The 24,051-nt window shown below is 45.9% G+C and overlaps 1 protein-coding gene across 3 annotated transcripts in view; it reads left to right on the forward strand.

Annotated features, from left to right (window-relative positions):
* Nucleotides 1-14,845, forward strand: part of LOC138103986 (3'-5' RNA helicase YTHDC2-like) — a 29,203-nt gene extending 14,358 nt beyond the window's left edge. For 2 of the 3 annotated variants that reach the window (XM_069002666.1, XM_069002668.1), the window contains 18 exons: nucleotides 215-393; nucleotides 564-660; nucleotides 737-824; nucleotides 925-1,005; nucleotides 1,956-2,038; nucleotides 2,968-3,073; nucleotides 3,210-3,329; nucleotides 3,677-3,949; nucleotides 4,468-4,594; nucleotides 5,071-5,276; nucleotides 6,006-6,201; nucleotides 7,329-7,438; nucleotides 8,902-9,191; nucleotides 9,594-9,771; nucleotides 10,781-10,984; nucleotides 12,819-13,001; nucleotides 14,067-14,166; nucleotides 14,312-14,845. In XM_069002666.1, coding sequence (XP_068858767.1) covers nucleotides 215-393; nucleotides 564-660; nucleotides 737-824; nucleotides 925-1,005; nucleotides 1,956-2,038; nucleotides 2,968-3,073; nucleotides 3,210-3,329; nucleotides 3,677-3,949; nucleotides 4,468-4,594; nucleotides 5,071-5,276; nucleotides 6,006-6,201; nucleotides 7,329-7,438; nucleotides 8,902-9,191; nucleotides 9,594-9,771; nucleotides 10,781-10,984; nucleotides 12,819-13,001; nucleotides 14,067-14,156 — 2,611 coding nt within the window. In that variant the 3' untranslated portion in view covers nucleotides 14,157-14,166; nucleotides 14,312-14,845. Of the gene's footprint in view, nucleotides 1-214; nucleotides 394-563; nucleotides 661-736; nucleotides 825-924; nucleotides 1,006-1,955; nucleotides 2,039-2,967; nucleotides 3,074-3,209; nucleotides 3,330-3,676; nucleotides 3,950-4,467; nucleotides 4,595-5,070; nucleotides 5,277-6,005; nucleotides 6,202-7,328; nucleotides 7,439-8,901; nucleotides 9,192-9,593; nucleotides 9,772-10,780; nucleotides 10,985-11,440; nucleotides 11,875-12,818; nucleotides 13,002-14,066; nucleotides 14,167-14,311 lie in introns of those variants that run through there. The other variant, XM_069002667.1, reaches the window with a different exon arrangement.
* The last annotated feature ends 9,206 nt before the right edge of the window (nucleotides 14,846-24,051 follow it).

Below are 24,051 nucleotides of genomic sequence, written 5' to 3' on the forward strand. Positions count from 1 at the left end.
TAAGAAAACGAAAGTTAACACTAAAAATTGAAGCTGCATGCTTTGTTGGGTTACCATTTAAGTCAATGAGCAGTACTAGTGCTGTGATTCTCTTCTGTGACACTTAAAATTTAAAATTCAAGACCGGTGGTCACGTTGGTCTTGATCTAAGTTTGAGTTGATGGCTGAATGCAAACCTGAAGGGAACAGCCTTCTGCGTATTTTTTTATTACAGTGCTTCATTCGGATTTGGAAATCTGGATGAAAGTTCCCTGGTCCAAAAAAGTGGTAGTGACCTTAGTGCAGAGGACAGAGAGCTACTGACAGCTTATCATCACAGCTTTGATGATGAAAAAGTGGATCTGGATCTGATCATGCACTTACTCCACAGCATCTGTCGTAGCTGTGATGCGGGTAGGTAAATACCCACGCTCCCAGTGAATTGTTGTGGATTCAGCTTCTGATGAATCCTGCTCTTTCTTCGGAAATCCCCAGGAGTTAAAACCTTCCGAGGGCTGGGCTACGTGGCGCTGACGTGTGTTTGAATTTTCTGTTTAACTCTGCAAACCCACTTCCTTTTTTAGGAGCCATTTTAATATTTCTTCCTGGATATGATGAGATAGTGAGCCTGAGGGACCGCATTCTTTTTGATGACAAGAGATTTGCTGATAATGCTCCCAGGTAAAACCTTTAGTTTCTGTGGCTTTCCATTGCTTCTTTAGAGGATCCTTAAAACGTGCTTTTTGTCTTGCATTAGATACCAAGTTTTCATGCTTCATTCGAGTGTGCAGACTTTGGATCAGAAAAAAGTGCTTGAAACTCCACCTTCTGGCGTCCGCAAAATTGCAAGTATCAGAGGACTTGGTCAGATGCGACAGTGATCTACTTTGCCTTTGCTTTTACAGTTACTACAGTTTTGTTGTTTGGTTGTTTTTTTCATTGCAGATTCTTTCTACGAATATTGCAGAAACCAGCGTAACAGTCAGTGATGTTGTATTTGTCATTGACTCAGGCAAGGTGAAAGAGGTACGGCTGCCTTACATTGTCTTTGGGAAGTGAACTTCCTGGTGCCATTCTAAAACACACGGTGCATAAATTTTGGAGAACTTTTCTTTTTAACTTAGCAGTAGGCTGAGAGCTAGTGCCTGTCAGGCAACAGACCTCACTGAGAAGTTTCAACATCCATTTGCTTTATGACAAACACTGTAAATAGCTAGCTGTCTAAAAGCCCTGTAAAAACTAACGTAGGTTGAGGTGTTGATGTATCTTTTTTTTTTTTTTTTTTGTAATTTAGTATTTCTGTTTGATTTTTAAAACAAGTCCTCCGTTTAGACCACCACCTTCCTGAGTCTTGGAGGACACTGGGAGTTCCTTTTGTCCTACTATTGTATCAAGTCCAAAAAGTACCCATTAAGCTTTTAAGCACTTTTTTGGGTGTGTTGCATGCCTATTCCTAAGTTACTTGTTCAAGAAAAGTGAGATAACATAACGAGGCAGTTTAAGATCTCGTGTATGGCTTTGAAAATGGAGTTGGATTTCGTAGGAGATACAGACACCAAATTTCTGAAGTTCTTATAATACAATTTCTTTTGGTAATTTTACATCAAATCTAGGAAAATAAGGAGGTAATTTCCAAGTGAGATAAAGAGGAAAACTTTATTTGGTATAATAATGTATTTTTGCTTGCTTTGTGATATCTCAGAACGCAGACCTGACGTATCTTTCACTGACTTGCAATTACCTGTTGATTAGAAAAGGTTTCATTTCGAAAACTGTGTAGCACAAAGATACTGCAGAGGAGGTACCATCATAAATTCACCTGGAACTGAGAAGATACCTTTGTGCTAGAAGCTGCTGTATATATTACAATGTCATACTTTTTAGAGAACTTCTGTTAGTAATCTAAATAACTAGTAACTTTTATTTCATGTGCCCTATTCAGTCTTGGGCTTATGTTCTTTTCTTTGTTTTTATAGAAGTCTTTTGATGCACTGAGCCGTGTTACAGTGCTAAAAATGGGGTGGATTTCAAAAGCCAGTGCTATCCAGAGAAAAGGCAGGTAATAAATGCCTCATAATGGTTCTTATTTTGCAGATCTCCACCGTCCTGTGTGTTAAGAATGAAGCACACAACATAATAACTGTTTCTAGCCTAGTCCAGTGTCGTGCTGGACAATGGCCAGCACTCATTCTCTGCAGATGAGTAGGGGTCAGCATGTATTTCCTTGGAATCATTTCCCAAGAAATGATTGTAGAAAAGTGATGCTCAGGCATTTCCCAAAGGTCTAGGTTGTTTTCCCCCCCATTAGTTTGTTCTCCTTCCTCTTTCTCCCACGTAGCACCAGCAGTCACAGTTTTCACGCCTTGTCTTTGGGCAGAGGACTGCCTATTTGACTTTCTCCAAACTATCCATGACTTAACAGGCCATGATCGTATTCTTCCCAACACTGTGGGTGAGGGCTTGGAAGTTTTGTAGCAACAAATGCCTGTTTCATCAATTCTGTTGGCATTAAGCTTCAAGTATTTGTGTGTGGATGTGAGAATTTGCTGTCTCTGTCCCTTCAGTCACAAGTTATTTAATCTTTAGTCTACCTTTTACTCCAAGGGTTACTTCTGTTTGGGGGATGTGCAGGGAAGAAACGAAGTTTGCAGCTTAGATTCCTTACAGCGAAGGATGATTGAGATTTGGACTGGTCTTAGGTTAGCAAAAAACCCACAGACTTTACATAGATAAGCCTTGTTTTTGTTTCTCCAGATTTCTCAGTGTTGGGTTAAAATTACAATAGAAAATTTCCATGCCATCAAAAATAATCCACGCTTGGAAAACTCGCACCCCGTGTGTGACTTACCCTTAGCAACACCTTCTTCACAGAACTGCTTCTGCTTTTCCATTCTAAGTTTCTGTGTCTGTTTGTTGGCTTTTGGTTGGTTGGTTTTGTTTTTAGAAAAAAATCCTAATTTTCACAACTTCCCATACTTTATTTTCAAGGGCTGGGCGCTGTCAGCCTGGAGTCTGTTTTCGTCTCTTCAGCAGGCTCCGATTGCAGAATATGTTGGAATTTCAGTCTCCAGAACTTCTAAGAATGCCACTTCAGGTGCATGTTCAGTTTGAAATTGTAACTTTAAAAAATTTAATGTCGTCAAACCATACTATTAACTGCAAAAAATCGTGTGTTTGGGGTTTGTTTCCAAGTCTTAGTAACCTTTTTTCTTCTGCCTTTGAACTTGCAGGAGATTTGTTTATACACAAAGCTTCTGGCTCCAATTAATTGTCCAGTTGTGGACTTTCTTATGAAAGCTCCTGATCCTCCGCCTGCTGTAACTGTCAGAAACGCCGTGCACATGCTTAAGGTCAGGAAAGGAGTAGGTTTAGGTGGGAATTTCATTTGATTCCATATTTGTGGTGTAGCAGCCTATCTTACTGGCTTCTGTTTGTACTGAAGCTGTTTTTAATTACTTCAGGATCTTTTGAATTTTTGTTTCTTGTCTGTTTTCGTTTTGTGTGGGGGGATGTGTTTTTCCGTGTCGGGGAAGAGAGTGGTTCAAAGTCGTCTCTGTTAATAGTTGGACTTGCTGCTTTAGTGTTTGGGAACAAGTCTAGTTAATGCCCAGTATTCACATCCGTTCTGCTTTCGCTGTAAACTGATTTTGTCCACTGTCCCTGTCCCCCTCTCCTTTGTTTGTTTGTTTATAAACAGACCATAGATGCCATGGACCCTTGGGAAGATCTCACTGAGCTTGGTTACCACCTCACTGAATTACCTGTAGAGCCACACCTGGGTAAAATGGTGTTGTATGCTGTTGTGCTGAAGTGCCTGGATCCTGTTCTGACCATTGCCTGTGCTCTTGCCTGCCAAGACCCTTTTGTGCTGCCCACGCTGGCCTCCCAAAAGCGTGCAGCCATGCTGTGCAGGAAGCGTTTTGCTGCAGGGACGTTCAGTGACCACATGGCCCTGCTCAGGGCTTTCCAGGTAGGATTTCATTTCAGAGAGTACTCATCACAGGAGGTCACCCATCAAGGCAAATAATGTACCAGTCAACTTGGAGGTAGAGTGGTGGACTGTGATTAAGGCCTTGGAGAAGATGTTATTTTTGCCTAGTGGCTTTCCTGTGTACTGGACTCATAAATGTGTGAGGGAACACTTTTTGTGGTATGTTTTGTTGATGTTTCCAAACCTTGTAAGATTGTGAGCATTCCCACCATGTGCCAACAGTGTGGCTCTTTACATCCTACTACACTGATAACTTCAAATCATGATCTTAATGTAACGATCTTTATGGAATGAATCATTTTAACTTGACGTAATGATCACTGGAGTGAACAGGTAAAGAGAATCTAATTCTTGAACAGGAAAAAAATCTAGTTTGATGCATTTACTTCCAGAGTGGGTTTTGCCTTCATTTTATTGACGTGAATGTAATTTTTTTAAAATGCATTTTTTAGTTTTAGCTAGTCAAACTGATAGGCAAATGTAAAAAACGTTTTCAGGCGTGGCAGAAGGCGCGCGGTGATGGCTGGGAGAGAGCCTTCTGTGAAAAGAACTTCCTGTCCCAAGCCACGATGGAAATCATCGTAGGAATGAGAACACAGCTGCTCGGCCAGCTTAGAGCCTCGGGTAAACAGCTTGGAAGAAATTCTAACCTCGTTTTAAAGTCCAGCCTATAGAAATTGTAGCAGAAATAATGTTCACTGGTGTCGTTTTTCTTACTTAATTTGAATCAGACCTCCAGGTACGCGTTGATGCAGGGTATGGTGTAGATGAGGAAGTGTGGCTGATCTAACCGAAGGCATGCTCATCTCCACATGGCACTGCATTTCAGTGTCGAGATGAATTTCTTTGGATCATTATATTTTAGTAAATTATTCCCATGGGAAATGTCTTTGTATTGTAGAAAATAATTGTATTCTGTGTTAGTCTGCAACCCCCTATCGGGAGGGATTTCAGTGTAATGGTTTCTTCTTGATGCTGTTAAGGTTGGCAGTGGTGAAAGATGCAACAGATTAGTAGTTTATTTCACCTTTGTTTTCAAATTCCTTTTGAGGGCCAAACACAAGCTAACATGGCACCGTTTTGTCCTGTTCTTCTGACAGGTTTTGTGAGAGCCAGAGGAGGAGCTGATATTAGAGATGTTAATACTAACTCTGAGAACTGGGCTGTAATTAAAGCTGCGTTAGTGGCCGGGATGTATCCCAATCTTGTGCACGTAGACAGAGAAAGCCTGGTGTTGACTGAACCAAAGGAGAAGAAAGTGCGATTTCATCCTACCTCTGTTCTTGGTCAATCTCAGTATAAAAAGGTAAAATCACTTTGAATTTATAGTTCACCAAATAGAGCACTTGGAATCTATCAGATGTTTTAGAAACGTCTTTTCCTAGTTGTCAGTACTTTAAAAGCAGCAAGGGCATGAAACACTGCAGCTTTAGAAAATCCTTTTCCTACCGGTTGGTAGAATTGGAGTTGGTTCATTTTTCCATTGTTTCAATTAGTCCTTTCTCTAGATGGAACAAGGCAAAATGACAAAAAACCACCCCTAGCTGTAAAATTGTTGTAAAGATATAATGATCCCTGCTCTTAAAAGCAAGAAGTTCTGCTCTGAAACTTTTCTTCTTTAACATCTCTTTTTAAAGCAAAGTATTTTGTTTCATGGTGGTAGGATAATTTGTGCATCGGGTTGAATTCTCTCTCCTGCTTTTTTATTTGCATGTATATTTTTATTAATTTTTATTTTTATATATGTATGTATTATATACGTATATAATTAGAGACGTATTTCTTCCTAAAGATACAGAATCACAGAACGGTTTGGGTTGGAAGGGACCTTAAAGCTTATCTCATTCCAACCCCCTGCCATGGGCAGGGACACCTTCCACTAGTCCAGGTTGCTCAGAGCCCCTCGCAGCCTGGCCTTGAACACTGCCAGGTTGAGGCATCCACAATGTCTCTGGATGAAATAAGAAAGATGTTAAAATGTACGTTAACTACAGGTAGAGGGTGTAATAGCCCAGTCTGACCTGCTCTTGCCCAGGTTCCCCCAGCAAATGGACAAGCTGCAGCCATCCAGGCCCTCCCTACAGACTGGCTTATCTATGACGAAATGACCAGAGCTCGCAAGACAGCAAACATCAGGTGCTGCTCTGCTGTGACGCCTGTCACCGTGTCCCTCTTCTGTGGGCCAGCCAGACTGCCAAGTAACGCCTTGCAGGCATCCTCAGCCTTCCGAGGTACACTGGAGTGTGGATTTGGAATGTTTCCATTGGCACACACCAGTGTGTGATGTGCAAAGCTGCTTTTTCAATCATATGTAATGCAGGTATTGGCGACTTCTGAAATAACAGAAGTGGAATGATTCTTGTAGCTATTCAGGAATAGTTTGTAGGTTCTGTAACAAATGTCTCAGTTTTGGGATTCCTTACAGATTCATATCCATAACTGACACAGTCCTGGGGTCTCAGAAGCTACAGTGCAGTTTGTAAGGAGAGAATGCAGCCACAATGTCTAATGGTAATACTAGTACTGAGGAGTGTAGCATGTGTGTTCTTTTTCTCCAGACTGCTTTATTTGATACTTCAGACCGGATTATTCAAACTGGATAATTTAGAAACAATCAGTATGGCAAACAAGACATACTGCTTCTAGCTGACACATGCATTTTCAAGATATTTTCCACTGATAATTTCTAATGTCAATTAGCTGTGCTATTAACTAGAAGTAATGGAGAATATATAGACGTTTCCTTTTTTTTCTTATTTAAATGGAGTGCTGTAGGAATGGAAGCAAAAATACCTGCTGCTAGTTCTCATAGGTTGAATCAAACTAAAAGTCCAACTTATTTGTGAAGCTTTTCTGTCTTGCTTTTAAACTGTTGACCTTAGAATAGCGTTCATGCTGATTGAATTGCACTCTAGGAAATAAGGATTCCTAATGAATAGCCATACGTATCTGTAATTGGTTTTTTTCTTACTAGGTCTTTATCTAGTAATCTAGTAAAAAAATCTGCTGTTTTACTAGGAAATAGAGCCACGTGTGGTTTTACAAACAGCTTCAGGCAACGGCTGGAGAGTGGCTCGTGAATACTGGTGAAGGTACATGAGCTGAGTCAGACCACGTCAGTACAGGTTTTTACACAGTAGGATCTTCAGCAGGATCTGGCTACTTGATTGCTCCTATCTGGAGCAAAGACTTTGCAGTGTATTTGCAGAAAAGAAGAAGTAGTTTTACAACAGTTTACATTGTAAAGTCAATTTTAGAAGGAAAAATATTTATTGCTGGTAATACGGTAGTGTTCAGGTTTTTGTATATAAGTAGAAATAATACAGAAATGCTAATGCACCTTTTATCTTCAATTCAGGGGGAGGGGTATCTAATGATAGCAGTGACAGTGAGATGGAGGACAAGACAACTGCTAATCAGGCACTACTGAAGCTGGATGAATGGCTTCATCTCAAACTGGACCCTGAAGTACGTAAGAAATCACTCCTGTGTTTGCTTCATGTAGAAGGGTTATAAAAAGATGTAAAAAGGTTTTTGTAACATTTGAGTAGCCAGGAATTTTCTCTAAGAATGTCATGGTCCGCTGGGGTCTGTCAAACTAAGTACTCTGTGATTTAACCCATATTTCGTGAGCTCGTCAAGAGTTAAAGGGCTTCAGTCCCCTTTGGCCCAGAGCTGTCACGTGAATTCACGTGTTCAACGTGCAAGTCGCAAGGTTTCGTAACCTACCACCCATGCCTTTCATATCTTGTACCTATGAGCAGAAAGTCAAAAAATAATTGGTCACCTAATCCAACAGTGAGAGTGCTCATCCCTCTTCCTCCCTCATGGCGTGGGTGTCCTGTCTCTCGCCTGAGGGAGCAGGAAAGCCTCAGCAGTCCAGATGCTGCTGTTGGATCTGCTTCAGAAACTTTCTGGGCAATATGATGTTTTATGTGTCTGAGCTTGGCAGTTTTGTCTGTTTCCACAAGTGAGCACATTCTGAAGAGACTGCCAGACAAAAGATAAGGGCTGCAGGGGACAGCAGGCTGCAGGGGACAGCAGGCTGCAGGTGACAGTGGCTGCATAATGGCCCTTCTGCTCTTTCTGGCCTCCTGTCCTGCCTGTGTGGTGCTCCATCAGGCCACAGCATGAGCTGGGATAGCCAAAATCTGAACAGGAGCTGAGAGAACAGTCACATTGGCATATTGTGTTTTTCTTTCTCTGAGAGCATAACCAAAATCGGATCGAAAATGGAGCACTTGAAGCTGGAATTGCTAAAGAAAGTTGCTATCAGATTTTGGAAGGAGAAATAAAAACCTCTTTGAAACAGAAGGCTTTAGGTCATTGAAGAGCTGTGGCTGTGGTAGGAGGTAGTTTATGGATCACGAAACACTGGAACTTACCAGCTCTAATAATAATGCTCTCTGTCCTAGACATGTCCAGAAGAGTGATTTTTAAAAATTTTTTTTCAATGGAAGCATTTCTGATAACATGGGAATTAGACTCTAGTCTTCTGAATTTAGTCATTGCATTTGAGCAGAAGTCTGTGTAAGAAAAATGTCACTTAGAGCTCTTTTCCCTCAGGTATGACTGAAGAGTGCATGAGTACAGATGGATTTGATAGGAAGGGCTTATAGCATGAAAAAAGTGGGTTTTCTAGACAGATAAAAAGGAAAAAAAAATCTGTGGATTTACAATACAATGTTAAGTTTAGTACAGAGCTAAAGGAAATGCTCCAAAAATGACCTTGCGCCCAAGGAAAAGAAAGTAAATGAACATCTTACTTTAAGTAAGAGTTATTCCCCCTCCCCAAGACCTTGGTCTTGCCTTTCAGTTTGGACCTTGTTCTCACTGGAAGGCGAGGTGCTGCCTGATAGGAAAGAGCAGGGTACTCTCACCTGCCTGATGGAATCTTCATCAGTCTGTAACAGAATTGGAATTCATTTCAGGCTGCTGGCATGCTGTTGCAACTCAGGCAGAAGTGGCACAGTTTGTTCCTGCGTCGTATGCGAGCTCCTTCTAAACCGTGGTCTCAAGTTGATGAAACAACTGTAAGAGCAATTACAGCTGTTCTGAGTGCTGAAGAACGGTCTGCAGGTCTGCAGCAGCCTTCAGGAATCGGCCAGAGACCGAGACCTGTGACTTGTGAAGAACTTCCTTTGGCATCTACATGGAAGTCAACCAACAGTAGAAAAAGCTCAACAGAAACTGAATTCTCTGACTCCTCTAGTGCTGAAAAGTAAGATGTTGAGGTCTTCTAGACACTGTAGGTTGCAATTTATGTATGCAAGCATCACTTAAATTTCTGCTAGTAATAAGGAGGTGGAAATAGTGGCAGTACAGTTGAAAGGTGTGTTACTGTCCTATGCTGCATTGTAATCTCACTGAGAAGTATTTCATACACGTGCCTGCTGTTTGAGAGAGCAGTCAGGAATATTGTCCATGAATTGTGATCTTTGAGAAGTAGCAGGAGAGGTTTAACAATGGCATTAAAAAACAATGCATGACCGGTATGGGTTTTTAGTTAGTGTTTAATGTATGTTGTAGTCGCTGTAATACATGTGGTCATGCAGTAGGCTGACAGGTATGTATGTAAATTGTTCAGTGAGTGCTCGTGAAACTCAAGGCATGTCCTTTTTAGAGTTTCAGTGAAATCTACATCTCCTGCACTCCACCAGCCAAAGAAGTACAAAGAAGAAGACATTTTGCTCTCCAAACGATCCTCAGATGACGGATCAGCTCAGTCCTCAGTGAAGCCTGCAGACAGCGGTAGCTGTCCCAGCCCCTGTGCCAGTCCTTCTTCTCCAGTATCTGCAAAGGTAGAGTTCTCCAACGTACCACCCTGCTCTTGAAAAGTAAAGGGATGTCTTGCTGATACCATTCTGCAACAATTAGGTATTTTACTGCTAAATTAGGAACCTGACTTAACTTTTCATTTATAACAGCTGCATAATAACTTCCTTCTGAAACTTAAAATCTAGACTAAGTATCCTTGTTACACTAGTTTAATACAGCAAAGATAATATTTGTGGACTGCTGAGGTAAAGCTATCCAAAGTAAAAAAATGAGATTTTTTTTTTTTCTAATAAATGGTGAAGGTGTATTAATTTTTTTCAACTAAATTAGTACATTGTACACACACTTCTGAAGTTTTTGGATTCTGCCTTCCTCTGTTTCTGTAACAGCATCCATTGATACAGATTCTCTTTAAATATTGTGTTATCTGTGTTACCTGCCTTATTATGACTGCTTGGGGTTTTTTGTGATGGTTATTTTAACAAAGCACACATTGAACGAGCTTGTTGTCGTAATTGTCCCCATATACTTGAATGGTAAACTGCAGTGATACTAAACAGATTGCTGAAAGGAAACCTCATGGACTCACTGGAGGATTTAGTAATTCCTCTTGAGTTTTTCAGCTTTTAGGTTGAGCCAGTGTAAAAGGAAGAAGACATGTTTCCTGAAGGTAGAAATGGGAGTGGTGTGCTGTAGGCTGCAGTCTAGGATGATTAATTTTGGTGCCATCTCAAGGCGTGGCAGACTTAAACAAATTGTAATTAATCACTAAACTTTTTACTCCTATTCTGCTCTACTTGATTTCGGCCCCTCACGGAGGAATTGTCGAGAAGTGCTTTCAAAGTGTAAAACAGACGTCGGATACATTTTAAAGCCATTTCAGACAGGAGCAGCTGATTTTACGTTTCTTCTAGAAGCTGGAGGAGGAAGGGAGGAGCACAGTCAAGGATTTCTATGTTCGTGTGTGTAAAGCTTCAGAAATAAAGCCTGGTTTATTTTGTTGTATTTATTAATTTAATTCATTTTTTCCAGGGCTGCAGATCTCCTTCACCAAGACAAAATGTGCCCGTTCGGTACTTTATAATGAAAAGTAGCAACTTGCAGAACATTGATATTTCTCAGCAGAAGGGAATATGGTCCACTACGCCAAGCAATGAAGGGAAACTGAATGGAGCCTTTTGGGAGAGCAGCCTGGTTTACTTAATATTTTCTGTTCAAGGGTCTGGATGCTTTCAGGTGAGTCCTTAATCTAAAACTAAGTACTAGCAGTGGTTGGTGGTTTAGGAGGGTGCAGCAGATGACTGTGTGTAGTGTGGACAGCTTTGCTTATGACTCCTGGCCTTCTGAGAAGCAGAGCAGTGTGCAGATGTCTGTGCTTGCTGAAGAAAGAGCATTTAATTCCTCTCTGAAACATGCTTTTCTAGTTAGCTCAGTTTGTCCCTCGAAGGCGGAGACGGAATTGCCTCCAAACATCACGAGTCAGAATAATGTTTATACCCTACAGTAATCCTCTAAAACAACAAAAAGCGCCCCAAAAATCCTGACAAAGTCAGGGATTGCTACTCTTTGCATGCCAAAGTGTGTATTGTAAGTGAGCAAGGAGTTACAGGCAAGTCATAGCTTTTTAAAGCCAGGAAACTCATAAATTTCTTCATTAAAATTTCAATAAAAACTGGTTTTATTCACTTCCAGTTAGGAAGCTGGCCATGATTCTTCCAGAGCTGTGTCTCGACTTCGTGTTCAGTGAGATGTATGTCAACAGTTTGTTGGTCAAATCTGTGGTCAGTTGGAAGTTAAAAGCTTGACCTGGTAGTGCAAAGTTGCACGTTAGCTTTGAGCCAGCTAAATTCAGTTGTTCCAGGTAAAGAAAGGCCCACTTACTTCTTCATATATAAGCTATTTGTAAAAATCAGCTGAACTTAAAATCTAAGGAACCAACCAAAACACAGCTGTCTTGGCAATACCACTGAAGGACTGCAGTGACATCCTGCGTACGATGATTTGGCAAACGCAGATGTTAAGACTGGCAAGTAATTTTCAGCGAGCCAGTTGATACCGAAAATGGGCGGTTGCATTGGTGCTCTCAGACAGGGAAGCGGGGAAGGGAAGGCACGCCGACGTCAGGAGTGCAGGTGGTTGATCTTGCCCCGCCCTTCCAGTTGTGACAGGGCACTGCACCCTCATGGGAATGTGGGATTAACTTCCCTATTAATCTTCTGTTGTCCCCAACTGTCTCTTTCTAGTCCCCTTTTTTTTTTTTTTCCACTGTTCCTTTCATTAATTCTCATTTAAGTCTGCCTTGAGCTATCTAGGACTGCGTGTCTTACAACAGCAGTGAGTGCTGGTAATTTACACAGTGAACTGCATCTTTTGGACTGCTACATCCTAACTGGCATAAATTCACCTGAATAGTTGATGCGTTGTCTGTGGGGTTGGGTTCGCTTCTGGTTTGTTTGGTGTGTGGGCAAATCAGGGTGTCCTGAAGTAAGTTAAATGCTATCTCGGGTTTGGGGTTTCTTTTGTTTTCTTTCTGAATCCTTGTCATGGTGGAATTTTGTCCAGCTTCACTAAAGAAGGAAATAAAAGCAACTTTGACTTCTTTCTTGGAAGAACAGCTACGCTCTCCTGATTCTATGTGAAAGTTAACATAGAGGGAACGTGAGAAGGAACAAATGGATTTCTGCAAAAATAACCTACAACTGACAAGGAATGTGAATATCTAACGGACTGTTCTCTACTAGAATATTCATCTTGATTTCCTTCTGCTTCAGGTGGTTTTGCAACAGCTTTTTAATCTGTTACGAAGCTCAAAAACCCTTCAGTGAGAATCCTGTCAGTGAGAGACATTCCTTACGGTCAAACCCTACAAGGCGTATTTGAAGTGGAAAAAGAAGTGCTACTTCTAACTTTCTAGATGTAAAACATTTTGGAAGCTCCAGCTTCATGGTGGAGAGTGTGTTAATCACTTTGAAACTATTTTGAAAGTTTCACAGGAAGTTCAGTTATTTCTCTCGTTCTGCCGCAGACAGATGGGGTCCCATTATGTCTGTTCTTTCCGTTTTTGTCCCAGGGTTTTGCTAGAATGGGTTCAGCAATTGGGCGTGAGAAAAGTCAAGACTGGGGATCTGCTGGTTTCGGAGGTGTGTTTAAGGTGGACTGGATCCGAAAAGAAAGCATTCCTTTTCAGTTTGCACACCATTTGCTCAACCCGTGGAACGACAGTAAGAAAGTACAGATAAGTAGAGATGGCCAGGTAATGTTACTCTCTTCTAAAGTTTTCTTTACTTGGTAGAACTGTGCATTTTTTATTGGCTTGTTCAGTTTGTCGCCGCTTGTTCATGTGTCTGCTAATCTGAATCCCAGTCCGTTGGTGCATTGTACCTTCAGCGAATGCAGAATTACCGCGGAAGTAATGGAGACATTTTGATAAAATCAAAACAGCTTCTTGCTTATGTGTTTAAAAAATGATTTAAAGGTGGATGCTTCCAAAAAGAAGTTGTTGGGGTTTTTTTGTAATTTAGTTCTGGAGGTTTGTGCCGTGTTTGGTTGAGATGTATTCTCTTAGACAGTCTGTTACACCCAAATAACTGTTCATAATTAGAAGGTTTTTTCTGTAAAGCCTGAAGAGAATCCCGAGTTTTGAGGTAGAGTAAAGCTTAGGACCGTTCCCAAAGCTGTTAAAGCTCTAAATGCAACTACAAAAAGCCAAAGAATTGGCACAGAATTTCTCTGTGGCAGTTCCTGCCCTCTCTCCATCCCCTCCCAAAACATCTTGATGACTCAAGAGCTAAAGTGTTTGTTTCACCTTCTCCAAAACCTCTCTCCCGTTGTAAGAAACTGGAGGAAAGAAGTACAAGGAAAGGACAGCCACCGTATTTCCTGTGACCTCTCTTTCCACATTCTCCACCACGCTTGATGGCATTCAACTTACAAGATGTGGAAAATAATGATCTTTAGTTAGTAAGTGAGTGACCTGTGGGAGGTACCAAGTATCTGGTGCGTCTCTTCTTGTGTATGGAGGTAGTGTGTTCACTGGAATTATCTTTGGGAGAACTGACATCTCCCTGGGAATGGAGACACCCCAAACAGCCTGTAGGCCAGGGTGGCTTCTGAACGTTTTTATCTCCTGCTGAGCCCTAGTAAGAAAACCTTGCTCTGCTGGGAGTTCTAATGTTTGTCCCAATAGCAGAAGGGATGAGCTCTCGGAGAAAGTTTGAAAGCAATCACCGGCAACCTCACCTACTTCAGTAATAAATAGTTTCTGTATGCTCCGTGGTAGCAGTGCAGATAACTTCCCGGATTTCCCGATCCTTTCTAGGAGCTGGAACCACAAGTTGGAGAGCAGTTGCTGCAGCTTTGGGACCGTATTCCTTTGGCAGGAAAAAACCTGACCGAGCGTGCCAAGTAGTACGGCAGAGGTAGGTACTGCTGCGTTGCTTCCTGCCTTTGTGTAGAGGAAAAGCTGTCCACGTACAGTGTATCATCACAGTACAGTCTTTGTAGCTTGTGGAAGGACAGGTACACTTGGTACTAAATATTCTATTCATTTTGATTTTTTTCCAGCTGGTTTAGGTTGTTGAAACGCCAGCCGCGAGAACCAGCAGCATGTCTCCAGTAAAGATGAGGAAGAAGGCGGCGCAACAACCTCTTGACGTTCTTAGTCACGCTGTGCAGCTAGAAGTGGAAAACTAAGAGGGAATTGTGTTGTTTTCAGTGTTTCCTTGCCAGCCTGGTTTTTGGCCGAGTTGGTTTTTTTACAGTAGCGTGCAGCTGATACTTAAAAATACAGTTAAGTTCAAAACAAAGTTTGAAACAACAGACCCCTTGTAAGTTGTCTGTGGGTTTAAAATAGCATAGCAGACAGTTCAGATATGCAGTTTACAGTTAAAGCTTTCTCAGCCCAGTACAAGGTATGAGAATGTAAATCTTAATTAATCAGTCTTGCAGTTCAGTTAAAAAAATAATAACTCCAACTATGTTGAAAGGCTCCGTAAGTGTTGGTTGAACTTCTGCATCCACAGTGCAAGAGAGAAGAATGTAGTCATATAAACACCTAAGCAGCTGGAGATGGGAATTTTTAATTTATTTAAATGTAATTATTTTTAATTCGTTTAAATTTTTTTTATTAATTATTTAATTATTATTGGATTTGATTATTTTAATTAAATTTAATTTAAATAAAGAAGAAGGAGCACGAGACTTTTGAGACTGGGTGTGTCCACTGGGTGTGTTTCAATTATTTTTCACCTTTAAGCTGTGACTCACACCTTGACAAGCTGAAACAGTCTTTCACAGGCCTGTGGCCAAGTGGCACTTCAGTAGTTCACTGACTTAGGCACTGGTAGAAGATTTGTATTTCTTTAAAAGAATATAAAAAATAATTGCCAGTACAATTTCCATGATCATTTAACATAGTCTTTGTGCTTTCTTTCAAGTTGTTTCTTTTTCTTCCATACCACTACTGTCTTGGTTTATTTGGCTTTTTCTTACTCCTTAACATACTGTACTGTAAGGCTGGTATAAATTCAGTGTGATCACTGTCAGCACTGTTTGTGGTCATTCTTTGGCTAAACCAAAACTTTTTTCTGCTGCTGAGCCTCTACCTATTTTCTCATGTCTGTTCAGGCTATTACCCTGTGCATCCATTTTGCCTTCTGTGTAGCGACCTCCATACATGCACCATCAGTTCTACCTTTGCCAGGACTAACTGGGTGCATGTAGGGCTGTACTGCCTAATACACTGTGTCTCAAGACAGTGCATGAGGCTCTTGCTGCCTTTTACAGTACTTCCAGGCCTGTGCCCACGCAGGAATGTGGGGCAGTAGTGCCTTGTACAGATTTACAGGGCCCTGTGCACTCCAGGGACGGAGCAGGCCCAGAGAGGCAGCACAGGTGGGGTGTAATGTTTGGTTAAGCAGCCCAGATAGGATTTCTGCAGCTTGATGATAAAAGGGACAGTCCAGCCATGGAATTTGCATTCCACAAGGCCACTGGCCAGTCTAGGTCACTTGAGTGGAGAAGAGATTGTACCCTGCTTGCCTGCCTGACAGAGACATGGTCATGGTAAGTCTCTGTATGCCCAGATGTTAGATCTAGCTCAGTCATGGTGAATTACATGATATTATTATTATTACCCAAGTAACTGTACTACTGATCTGTATTTTCTCGTGCACTGTATTTAGAAGTGGACTGTTTATCCCTTAAGCTGTTGGTCTGGTGTCTGTAACCATCTCCTTTTAGCAGGGCTGCCTAAAGCCCTTACACTCCGGTAGCAGAAGTGGACTGCCACTTTGTGTGACGATACCAACAGCATCATCAGCCTGCAGAAGAACTCCAGCACTGCAGCATAGTTTTTAGAGACACCCCACCTGCCTGATCATGACTGAGTGTGATCACCATACCTGAAGTGAGAACTAAAGCAGGAAGAAGGGCAAGGACCTGAACCTATCTGAAAAGTAATAGGGCAGCAGCAACAGCCAGCAATTCAACCCAATCCTTGCATTGGTGATGACAAATGGGAGAAGTGGCCTGTGACCATCCCCTCAGCAACAGTAAAAATCCCAGATTGGAGGTTGTTCTGTGTTAAGAGTAAATTAAGTTCTTGCAAGCTAGACCATTGTCCATAACTAGAGTGTGGAGGAAGGGAACATAAAGAGGGTTCTGAAGAATAGTCAAGAGTTTTGCAAGGTTTGTTCATACATGAACAAAACTTGGCTGAGGAGTGCCGGTTCAGGACAACTCCAGTCATGTTCCTTAGCACAGAAGGTCCGAGCTTTGCCAACGTCTCATGGGAAAATGCTGAGCTGTGCTGCCTCCTCAGGAACATATTCCTGCAAACAGGGAAAGCTGGCAAGCTGTTTAGCCATAGACCTTTTTTGTTGTTGTTAAATACTGTGCAGCGTGAAACTGCTACTCTGTCGCAACTATTTGCTTCAATATTTGCTTTCTTGCGTTTTCTTTTCCCCACTATTGAGCTGGTGTAATTTCTGCTCCGTCATCACAACACCTACAAAGACATGGTGGGCTTAATTGTAGTGAGGGATTTTTTGTAGCTTCCATTTTAAATGCTTGGCACCGGCTGTTGTAGAAATGAAATCACAGCTCCTACCTGGCAGGCCCAGCACAGGCTTGTGGTTGGATTAGTCCATAGTTACTCCCAGGCACTTTGTCTTTAGAGCGAGTTAAGAGGGGTTTCTGCAGCTACTAATTCTAACTTTTGTTTTTGTGAAATGATGCTGTAGTGATTGTTCAGAGCAGCCACTTCTCCAGATGTATTCGGTCGCGGTGTTCACTGTCTGGAAAACATTAGCAGTTAGTCTCGTGTTGCTCTACATCTTGCTGTTCCCACTTAGCTGCTCTGCTTTCCTTCCCTGTGGATCACGCTGCGTTGCTTTCAGCCGTCACCCCCGCTGCCTTTGTTGCATCTTCTGACAGGAACCGCAGTGCACAGAGTAGGTGATGCTGCTGGATTAAAAGCTTTATTTGCTGTTTTGTTTCATTTGGCAGATGTTGAAATGTGTCACCTAAACAGGAAGGGTAAGTCTGGGTTTAAAAGCAAGTTGGTTCTAAGGAAAGCAGATTGGGGGTTGTATTACATTAGAGAATAGTCCTGAAAACACTAAAAAGCACGTCTCATTGCCAAATCAGGCAGTCTAGAGAGGAGGCTCTATTTTATTTGTGTCAAGCCAAGAAGCAATTTTAAAGCTGATTTGGCACCATGCGGGTGTAAATTTACTAATTTTTGCCTTGTGCTGTATAGTGCACAGCTCTGAGATTTATGGCCTCATCTCTTTTAAGTTTGCAGACATGAGTGATCGTACTGCATTTGGTACTGCTGGGGTGTGAGTAAAGGTTGTAGCACAAAGCTCCTAAATCATGTACCACTTCCTTCTATCCACAGGGAATGTCTGGTGAATCCTGGCAGCACTCATATAAGACCAAGGAATAGGGAACAAAACACAGCTGCCAAAGTTGCTTCACTGTGAGGGCAAAACCCAGTCCAGTGGAGAGCACCAGGCCAGCGCAGCCCGCCCTGCCCTGCCTTCAGCACCGTGCGGAGCCGTGCGGCACCCCTGGCAGGCAGCCGGCAGCCGCACGTGGGGCTGTGCCGCGGGGGCTCCTGAGAGCTGGCGCGGCGCTGGGACAAGCCGCCCCAGCCCTGGCGCTGCCCTTCTCCAGGCTGCGGGCAGCAGCACAGGCTCTCTGTCCCTGCCCAATTGTCTGCAGTGGCCACCGGCCCGCAGGCGCCCTTGCCCGTCCAGGGGATGTCCTCGCGCAGGGTGCCGCAGCTGCACAGCCGCACTCGGGGGACGAGCGAGCGCAGCTCGGCCAGAGCAGAAGCTCGCCTTACCTTCCCAAGCTCACCTGGGAAGTGAGCGGCCAAGTCATCCTCCCTGGTCGGACGGGGCTACGGCAGGAGCGTGCTCGGGATCAGCCTGCAAGAAGCCAGGTGCGCTCGCAGAACAGCACAAAGGGCCGGCGGCCGGGTGCCAGCCAGCCCTGGCAGCCTGAGCGTGGCACACAGCTGGCAGCCTCTGGCCCACCGGCCTCTCTGCCCTGCGCAACAGCAGTCCTGCCGCTGGCCGCAGCAAGGACGTGCCAGTGGCGCCAGCGGCTCCCCGGTGCCTCTGCCTGCTGAGTAGCACCACAGACAATTCCTCCCTCCTAGCCACACATCCCTGACACGCCAGCGCAGGCAGACGTGGGTGAGAGGCAGCCTTTCTCACATTTGCCAGGTCCTCAATCAGCCTCTCCACCCTCCTGGCACTCAGTGTCCTCCTCGGGGCAAGAGAGAAGTGGAAGGAGGTGAGCAGCGATGTCTCTGCAGCTCGGCTGGGGGAGGGAGCGGTGCTCAGGCACAGAGCCCAGAGCAGGGAGACACTCGCTGCACGGCCCGGCTCAACTCCTTCTCCAGGGCTTTCATGGATGGGACACAGGTCACTCGGGCTCCCTTGGTCCTGTGAAGAGGGAGAGAGCTGGATGACCCCCAAGCTGCCTCTCCTCTCTTGTCAGGCAGCTCTTCCTGAGAGCTGCCCACAGTTGCAGGGGCAGCTCTCCCCAGCTGTGTTCCCCTGTACGGCTGCTCCTGAAGCACTCCCCAGCTTACCCCTGTGGGGTGCCCACCCACAGCTCCTTCAGCACCTGGAGCCTCAAAAAGAGGCGAGCACAGGCCCTGCTGCTCCCCAGCCCGAGGGCAGACGTGCACCTGCCTGGTCCTGTGGGAAGGACACAGGGGCAGGACAAAGCCCCATGGTGAGGGTAGGACAGAGTTGCTGCCCAAGCCCTGGTTCCCTTTGATGTGCCCCAAGCAGAGGCTCTCACCCCTCCCTTCTGGGGACCAAAGAGTGCCTGGGGGATGTAGGACATGGAAATACCCACATCCACTCCCTGCCCAGGCTCGGCATGAAGGGCAGAGGTCATTCCCAGGCTGGTGTGTGCATGGCTGGAAACCTCTCCTGCCCTGCCATGGCATGTGGCACCACAACTCACCCAAAAGTGGCAGTACAGGAGCTGGTGGGACAGGTGAGGATGCTGGAGGTGCCGTCTTCATTGCTGCCTTCCTGCTGCTCCTCCACTTCTCTCTCCACCACTGCTGCTCAGCACCCACAGCTGCTCCATGTCCAGGCAGAGCCGTGGGCGCGGGGTGGTGTCCCGGCTGCAGAGAGCAGAGGCAAGCAGGGCGTTGCGTGTGGCCTCCCACACACACTCCCTGCTGCAGAGCCCTGGCATCCTGCCCTGCTGATGTTGGGATGACACTGGTGCATCCAGCACCAAGGTGCTGGGGCCTGGCACTTACGGCAGGGTGTCTTTGCCCCAGAGCCAGGGATGGGGCAAAGGCAGCTGGGCTCTGAAGGTTTTACTGCACCTTGGCCACCACCAGTTCCTCCTGGAGGAGAAGGCGCTTCTCACTCATCTTTGGGCCGCGGCTCAGAGCCGCGTCCGCGCTCAGCACCGCCTCGCCGCCGCTGAGAACCTTCCTGCGGTGCAGAGAGCAGCGGCCGTGAGGAAGGCGGCCCCTTCTGCCGCGGGACCCGGCCGTGCCCGCGTGTCCCCAAGCTGTGGGGGAGCCTACCTGGAGCCGAAGCAGCTCCTGGCCTGGGACAGGAGGACCCTGGCCTTGCCACAAGGACGCGGGCCAGTCGCTGACAGCGAGGATGGGAAGCAGGATGGCAGGGCTGGGTTAGTGCCGCTCGGCCAGACCTTGCCTTCTCCCGGTGTCCATCTGGGCCGGGACAGCTCCTTGCTGCTGGTTCTGCTGGACGCTGGCTCCAACTGACCAACAATTAGAGCTCAAGAGAAGCTGGGCTAGGCACTGAGGAGGGACACCGGGGCAGGACTTGCTTCCGAGATGGGCAATGCCTGCTTTGCACTGGGGAGCCCAGACACACCCGAGGCCAAGGCTCATCTTCCTCCACCTGCTGCCAAGGCTTTGCCTCCTGCAGCCCAGCATGCAGTCAGCTGCCCTTGCCCCAGGGCCACTTCAGCAGCTCCAAATTGCTCAGCCTGCAGTTGACCATGACCCCAGGTGTCTGCACAGCTGCTTTACAGCTGGCTCTTCCCCAGCATCTCCTGGTGCGAGGGCTTGTTCCTCCCCGGGTGCAGGACTCAGCTCTGAACATCACAGCCCCTACTGATGGGTTGTGACACATGGCCCCGCCCTCCACGCCCTTCCTTAAGTAAACAAAGAAAAATTAAACAAATAAAACTGTTTACAGCTGGTTCCTTGTGCGATGTGAAGCTTTCCTCCCTCTCAAACACTCACTGGTGCCTCTTCCCCAGCAAAAGTCTTTCCTAGGACAAGCCCTCCATTTCTAGGAGAGGCGCTCTTAACTGGATGCACGTGACACAGTCTATTCCGGGAGAGCCACAGCTGCTAAAAGCTTTCCAAGCCCTGCATTGGTGATTTCCGGGACCAGCTCCTGGGCCCACTTGCACCAAAGCTCAGGACAGCTGTATCTCATGGACGTCATTCAGGTTGAATCCTGTGTCCCCCGACCACCCCCACAGGCCCATCAGCACAGACAGTGCTGGTGGGCTGCGCTTGAGCAGCTGCTGCCCTGGGCTGCCGGCAAAGGTGGTGTCTGCATCCCTGCTCTTCTGTCCTCCCTTTAGGGGCCTGGTCAGCGACACCGGCCTTTCTCCCTGGGCATGACCATGGTGGTAGAAAACAGAGTCCTCTTGGTGCACACCGGCCAAGCTGTGGGAATGTCTCTGGCACACCTGCTGTGTCAGCTTTCAATCCCCCAGCATGCTGGAACTAAGCCAGGTCCAGGAGGAAGAACAGCTTTTGATGTGTGTTGTTTTGATTCTTATGGGTGTTTGGAGCTAAATCTGGAGGTGCCTAAACCACAAATTTTGGAGGCAAGAGACAGCCTGGAGTAGTGACTGTGAGAGACTGCACTATCTCTTAAGGATCAATGACTCAACACATTTGCTCACTTGTGCAGGGCCAGGGTGCTTTGCAAGGCCAGGTTTGCATCCCTCGAGGGAGGAGGTGAGGTTTTGGTGAGTAATGGCTACTGCAGAGGGGGTGAACTATCACTGCCTGGAGGCTACAAATCGGGCTTTGAGGCTGATTAAGAGGCAAATCCTGCAAGGCTTCTTATCTTGCTAGTTGCTCTCCCTTACACAACTCCCAGCTGTCCAGGCAGGTACCTGGGCATTCCCACTGAGCCTGACCTTATTTAAATCCACTGGACTTTGTGTTTCACGGGCTTCTTCCCCCATCCCTGACAAATGATGACCGTCACTTTGACCAGCAAACGTCTAAGCTGCAACAGCCCAGTCCCATCGCAAGATCTGTGAGAGGCGATACGTTTTTTACTCTATCTTTTCTCTCTCTCTCTCTTTATCTATCTCTCTCTCAATCTTACATTTCCTTATGTAATATTTTTGTGTTGTCATATTGCTATACGTCTATAGCTAATAATAATTGAAATGGCCTGCTTTCCATTGCAACCAAATTGTTCTAAAAGAAACCCTAAATATATATATATATAGGGAAACCCTATATATATATATAGGGTTTAGGGTTAGGGTGTATATATATACATATTTACAAACGCTGATCATTCATTCATTCATTCATTCGCTCATTCATTCAGTATTGATTCACTCTAAGCCGATCCAAGGGATTTTTGACAAGAACATGGGTTACTCTCGCCTTCATGGACGTGGGTTGTAACAGTGACCGACTGCCAAATCGCCACCTTAGCTCTGCAGAGATGTTGCTTTGCATCAGCCACGTCTCGCCCAGGACAGCTGTCCCACAACAGACTGGAGGAAGCTGTGATGAAGAAGGATCTGAGCAAAAGCCCTCTCCAGTTGACAGCTACCCCTCCCTACCTTTAATTTGTAGGTATTTTGGACTTGGATTAAGCACATGCCTAAGGCATTTGAGAAACAACCTGTCCGGTTTTCGTTAGATGTGTCACTGCAGGGTGAGGAAGGAACCCCAAAGGCTCACGACATGGGCTGTCAGGGGGAGGCACAGCAGCTACTTGACCTCATCAGACATTCCCCACCCTTGTCCCAGTGCTTGTGAAGCTGACATACCCCTGCCCCTTGGGCTCCACCACGGTGTCTCCCCCATCTCCTCTGAGGATGCCTGGCAGAGAGAGGGGCATGCATCCAGACAGGTTTTTGCCTTTTGGTCCTTGTCTGCTCTGCCTGCAGGGACACTTGGCTCTTCCAAACACAGGTCAAGAAAGCAAAAGCATGTGCAGCTAAGCGACTTCTTGCAAGACAAGAACACATAAAGCAAAACCCACCCAAGCCCTTCCCCAGTTATCTTCTTGATGTTGACATTTCTCTTATCCCAACTCCAAGGCTGTGACAACCCTCCACCCCTCCTCATATCTGTGGATGTGTCTGTGGGTGCTGGTGGTTCCTCCAGACCGCCCTCCTACTCCCCGAAGGTCATCCAATTTCCCCACCATAAACTCCCCCAGCACCTTCACCCGCACGCAGGAAAGCCTTGCTCTCAGCCCAGGTGCTGACAGTGTGCCAAGCAGCCCTTGCCATCTCTCCCGAGCCTTTTCCTCTGCACAGCAGGCTGTGGCTGTGGGCAGCTCTTGCAGGCATTCGTTGGAGAGAGGTGGCTGCCAGGCACAGGCACCTCTGGGCAGCCAAGCTCGCACGGGCTGGGCTGGCCACGGCCGGCTGCCGAAGCCAGCGTGACCTTCTCGGTCTTGGCCAGCACAGCCTCGAGCTCCAGCTGCTCCTCCTTGGATGGGCTCAGCAGCTTTGGCCTCAGGCAGACGGCCAGGTTGCTGCAGGTCATTCTCCTGGTGGACTTGTGCTGGACAATGTGCCGCGGCAGTGCCAGCAGCTGCCTGAGGAGGAGCAGGTTTGCCGTGGGCAACTTCTTGGCCACTCTGAGGGAACAGGAAGGCAACGTCCATCAGGCAAGATGTTGCCCACCGCCGCCCCCAAAGCTGGCACGAGGCAGGGGGCAGCCAGCGGCTGTGGTGCGCAGCTTTGCAGGCTGTATTGAGTGGGGGGGTGCCATCTTGGGCTGGGGGGCCATATGGCATCAGGGGAGTCATTTGGGGCCAAGGGGGAGCAGTGAGAGGGCAGCAGTGACTTCTGGCACAGTTGTGTCCCAATCAGAGCGCCAACAAAGGCAGGAGCCCGTATCCAGAGCTGGCAGCACTCGCACAAGGTGTGCTTGGCATTCTCACCGTGACATCGTGTGTTGGAAGCAGCGGCTTTCAGCGTGCCTCGCTGCAGGGGGCATGGATTTTGTAGCTGACTTTGCAGCTTGTTTTGCTTCCCCTTCAAGGGACCTGGCTGCGCTTTCCTGCCCTTTTCCCCTTATTTCCAGCCCTTTTCTCTCTTCACATTTCCCGTCCTTTCCCCCCTCACATCTCCCTCTCCCCCCAGTCACAATTCCCACAATTTCCCCACCCTGTTTCCTGCCCGTTTTTCACTCACGTTTACCACCCTTTTCACCTACTTTCCTCACACTCTTCCTCTTACATTTCCCATCCCTGTCCACTCATGTTTCCTGCCATTTTTTTCACTCATGTTTTTCACAAGTTTCCCCTCATATTTCCTGCCCTTTTCTCCCCTCACCTTTCTCTCTTTCCAGTCATGTTTCTTGCCCTTTCCTCCTCAAGTTTCTTACTTTTCCTCTCATGATTCTTGCACTTTTCTCCTCATGTTTCCTGCTATTTTCTCCCCTCATGTTTCTCTCCTTTTTTCCACTCAGCTTTCTCACCCTTTTCTCCTCATGTTTCTCACTTTACCCCTCACATCTTCCACCCTTTCTTTGCTCATATTTTCTGCCTTTTCCCTGCTCT

This window comes from Aphelocoma coerulescens, assembly GCF_041296385.1.
Source record: "Aphelocoma coerulescens isolate FSJ_1873_10779 chromosome Z unlocalized genomic scaffold, UR_Acoe_1.0 ChrZ_unloc_scaf_3, whole genome shotgun sequence".
Lineage (NCBI taxonomy): Eukaryota > Metazoa > Chordata > Aves > Passeriformes > Corvidae > Aphelocoma > Aphelocoma coerulescens.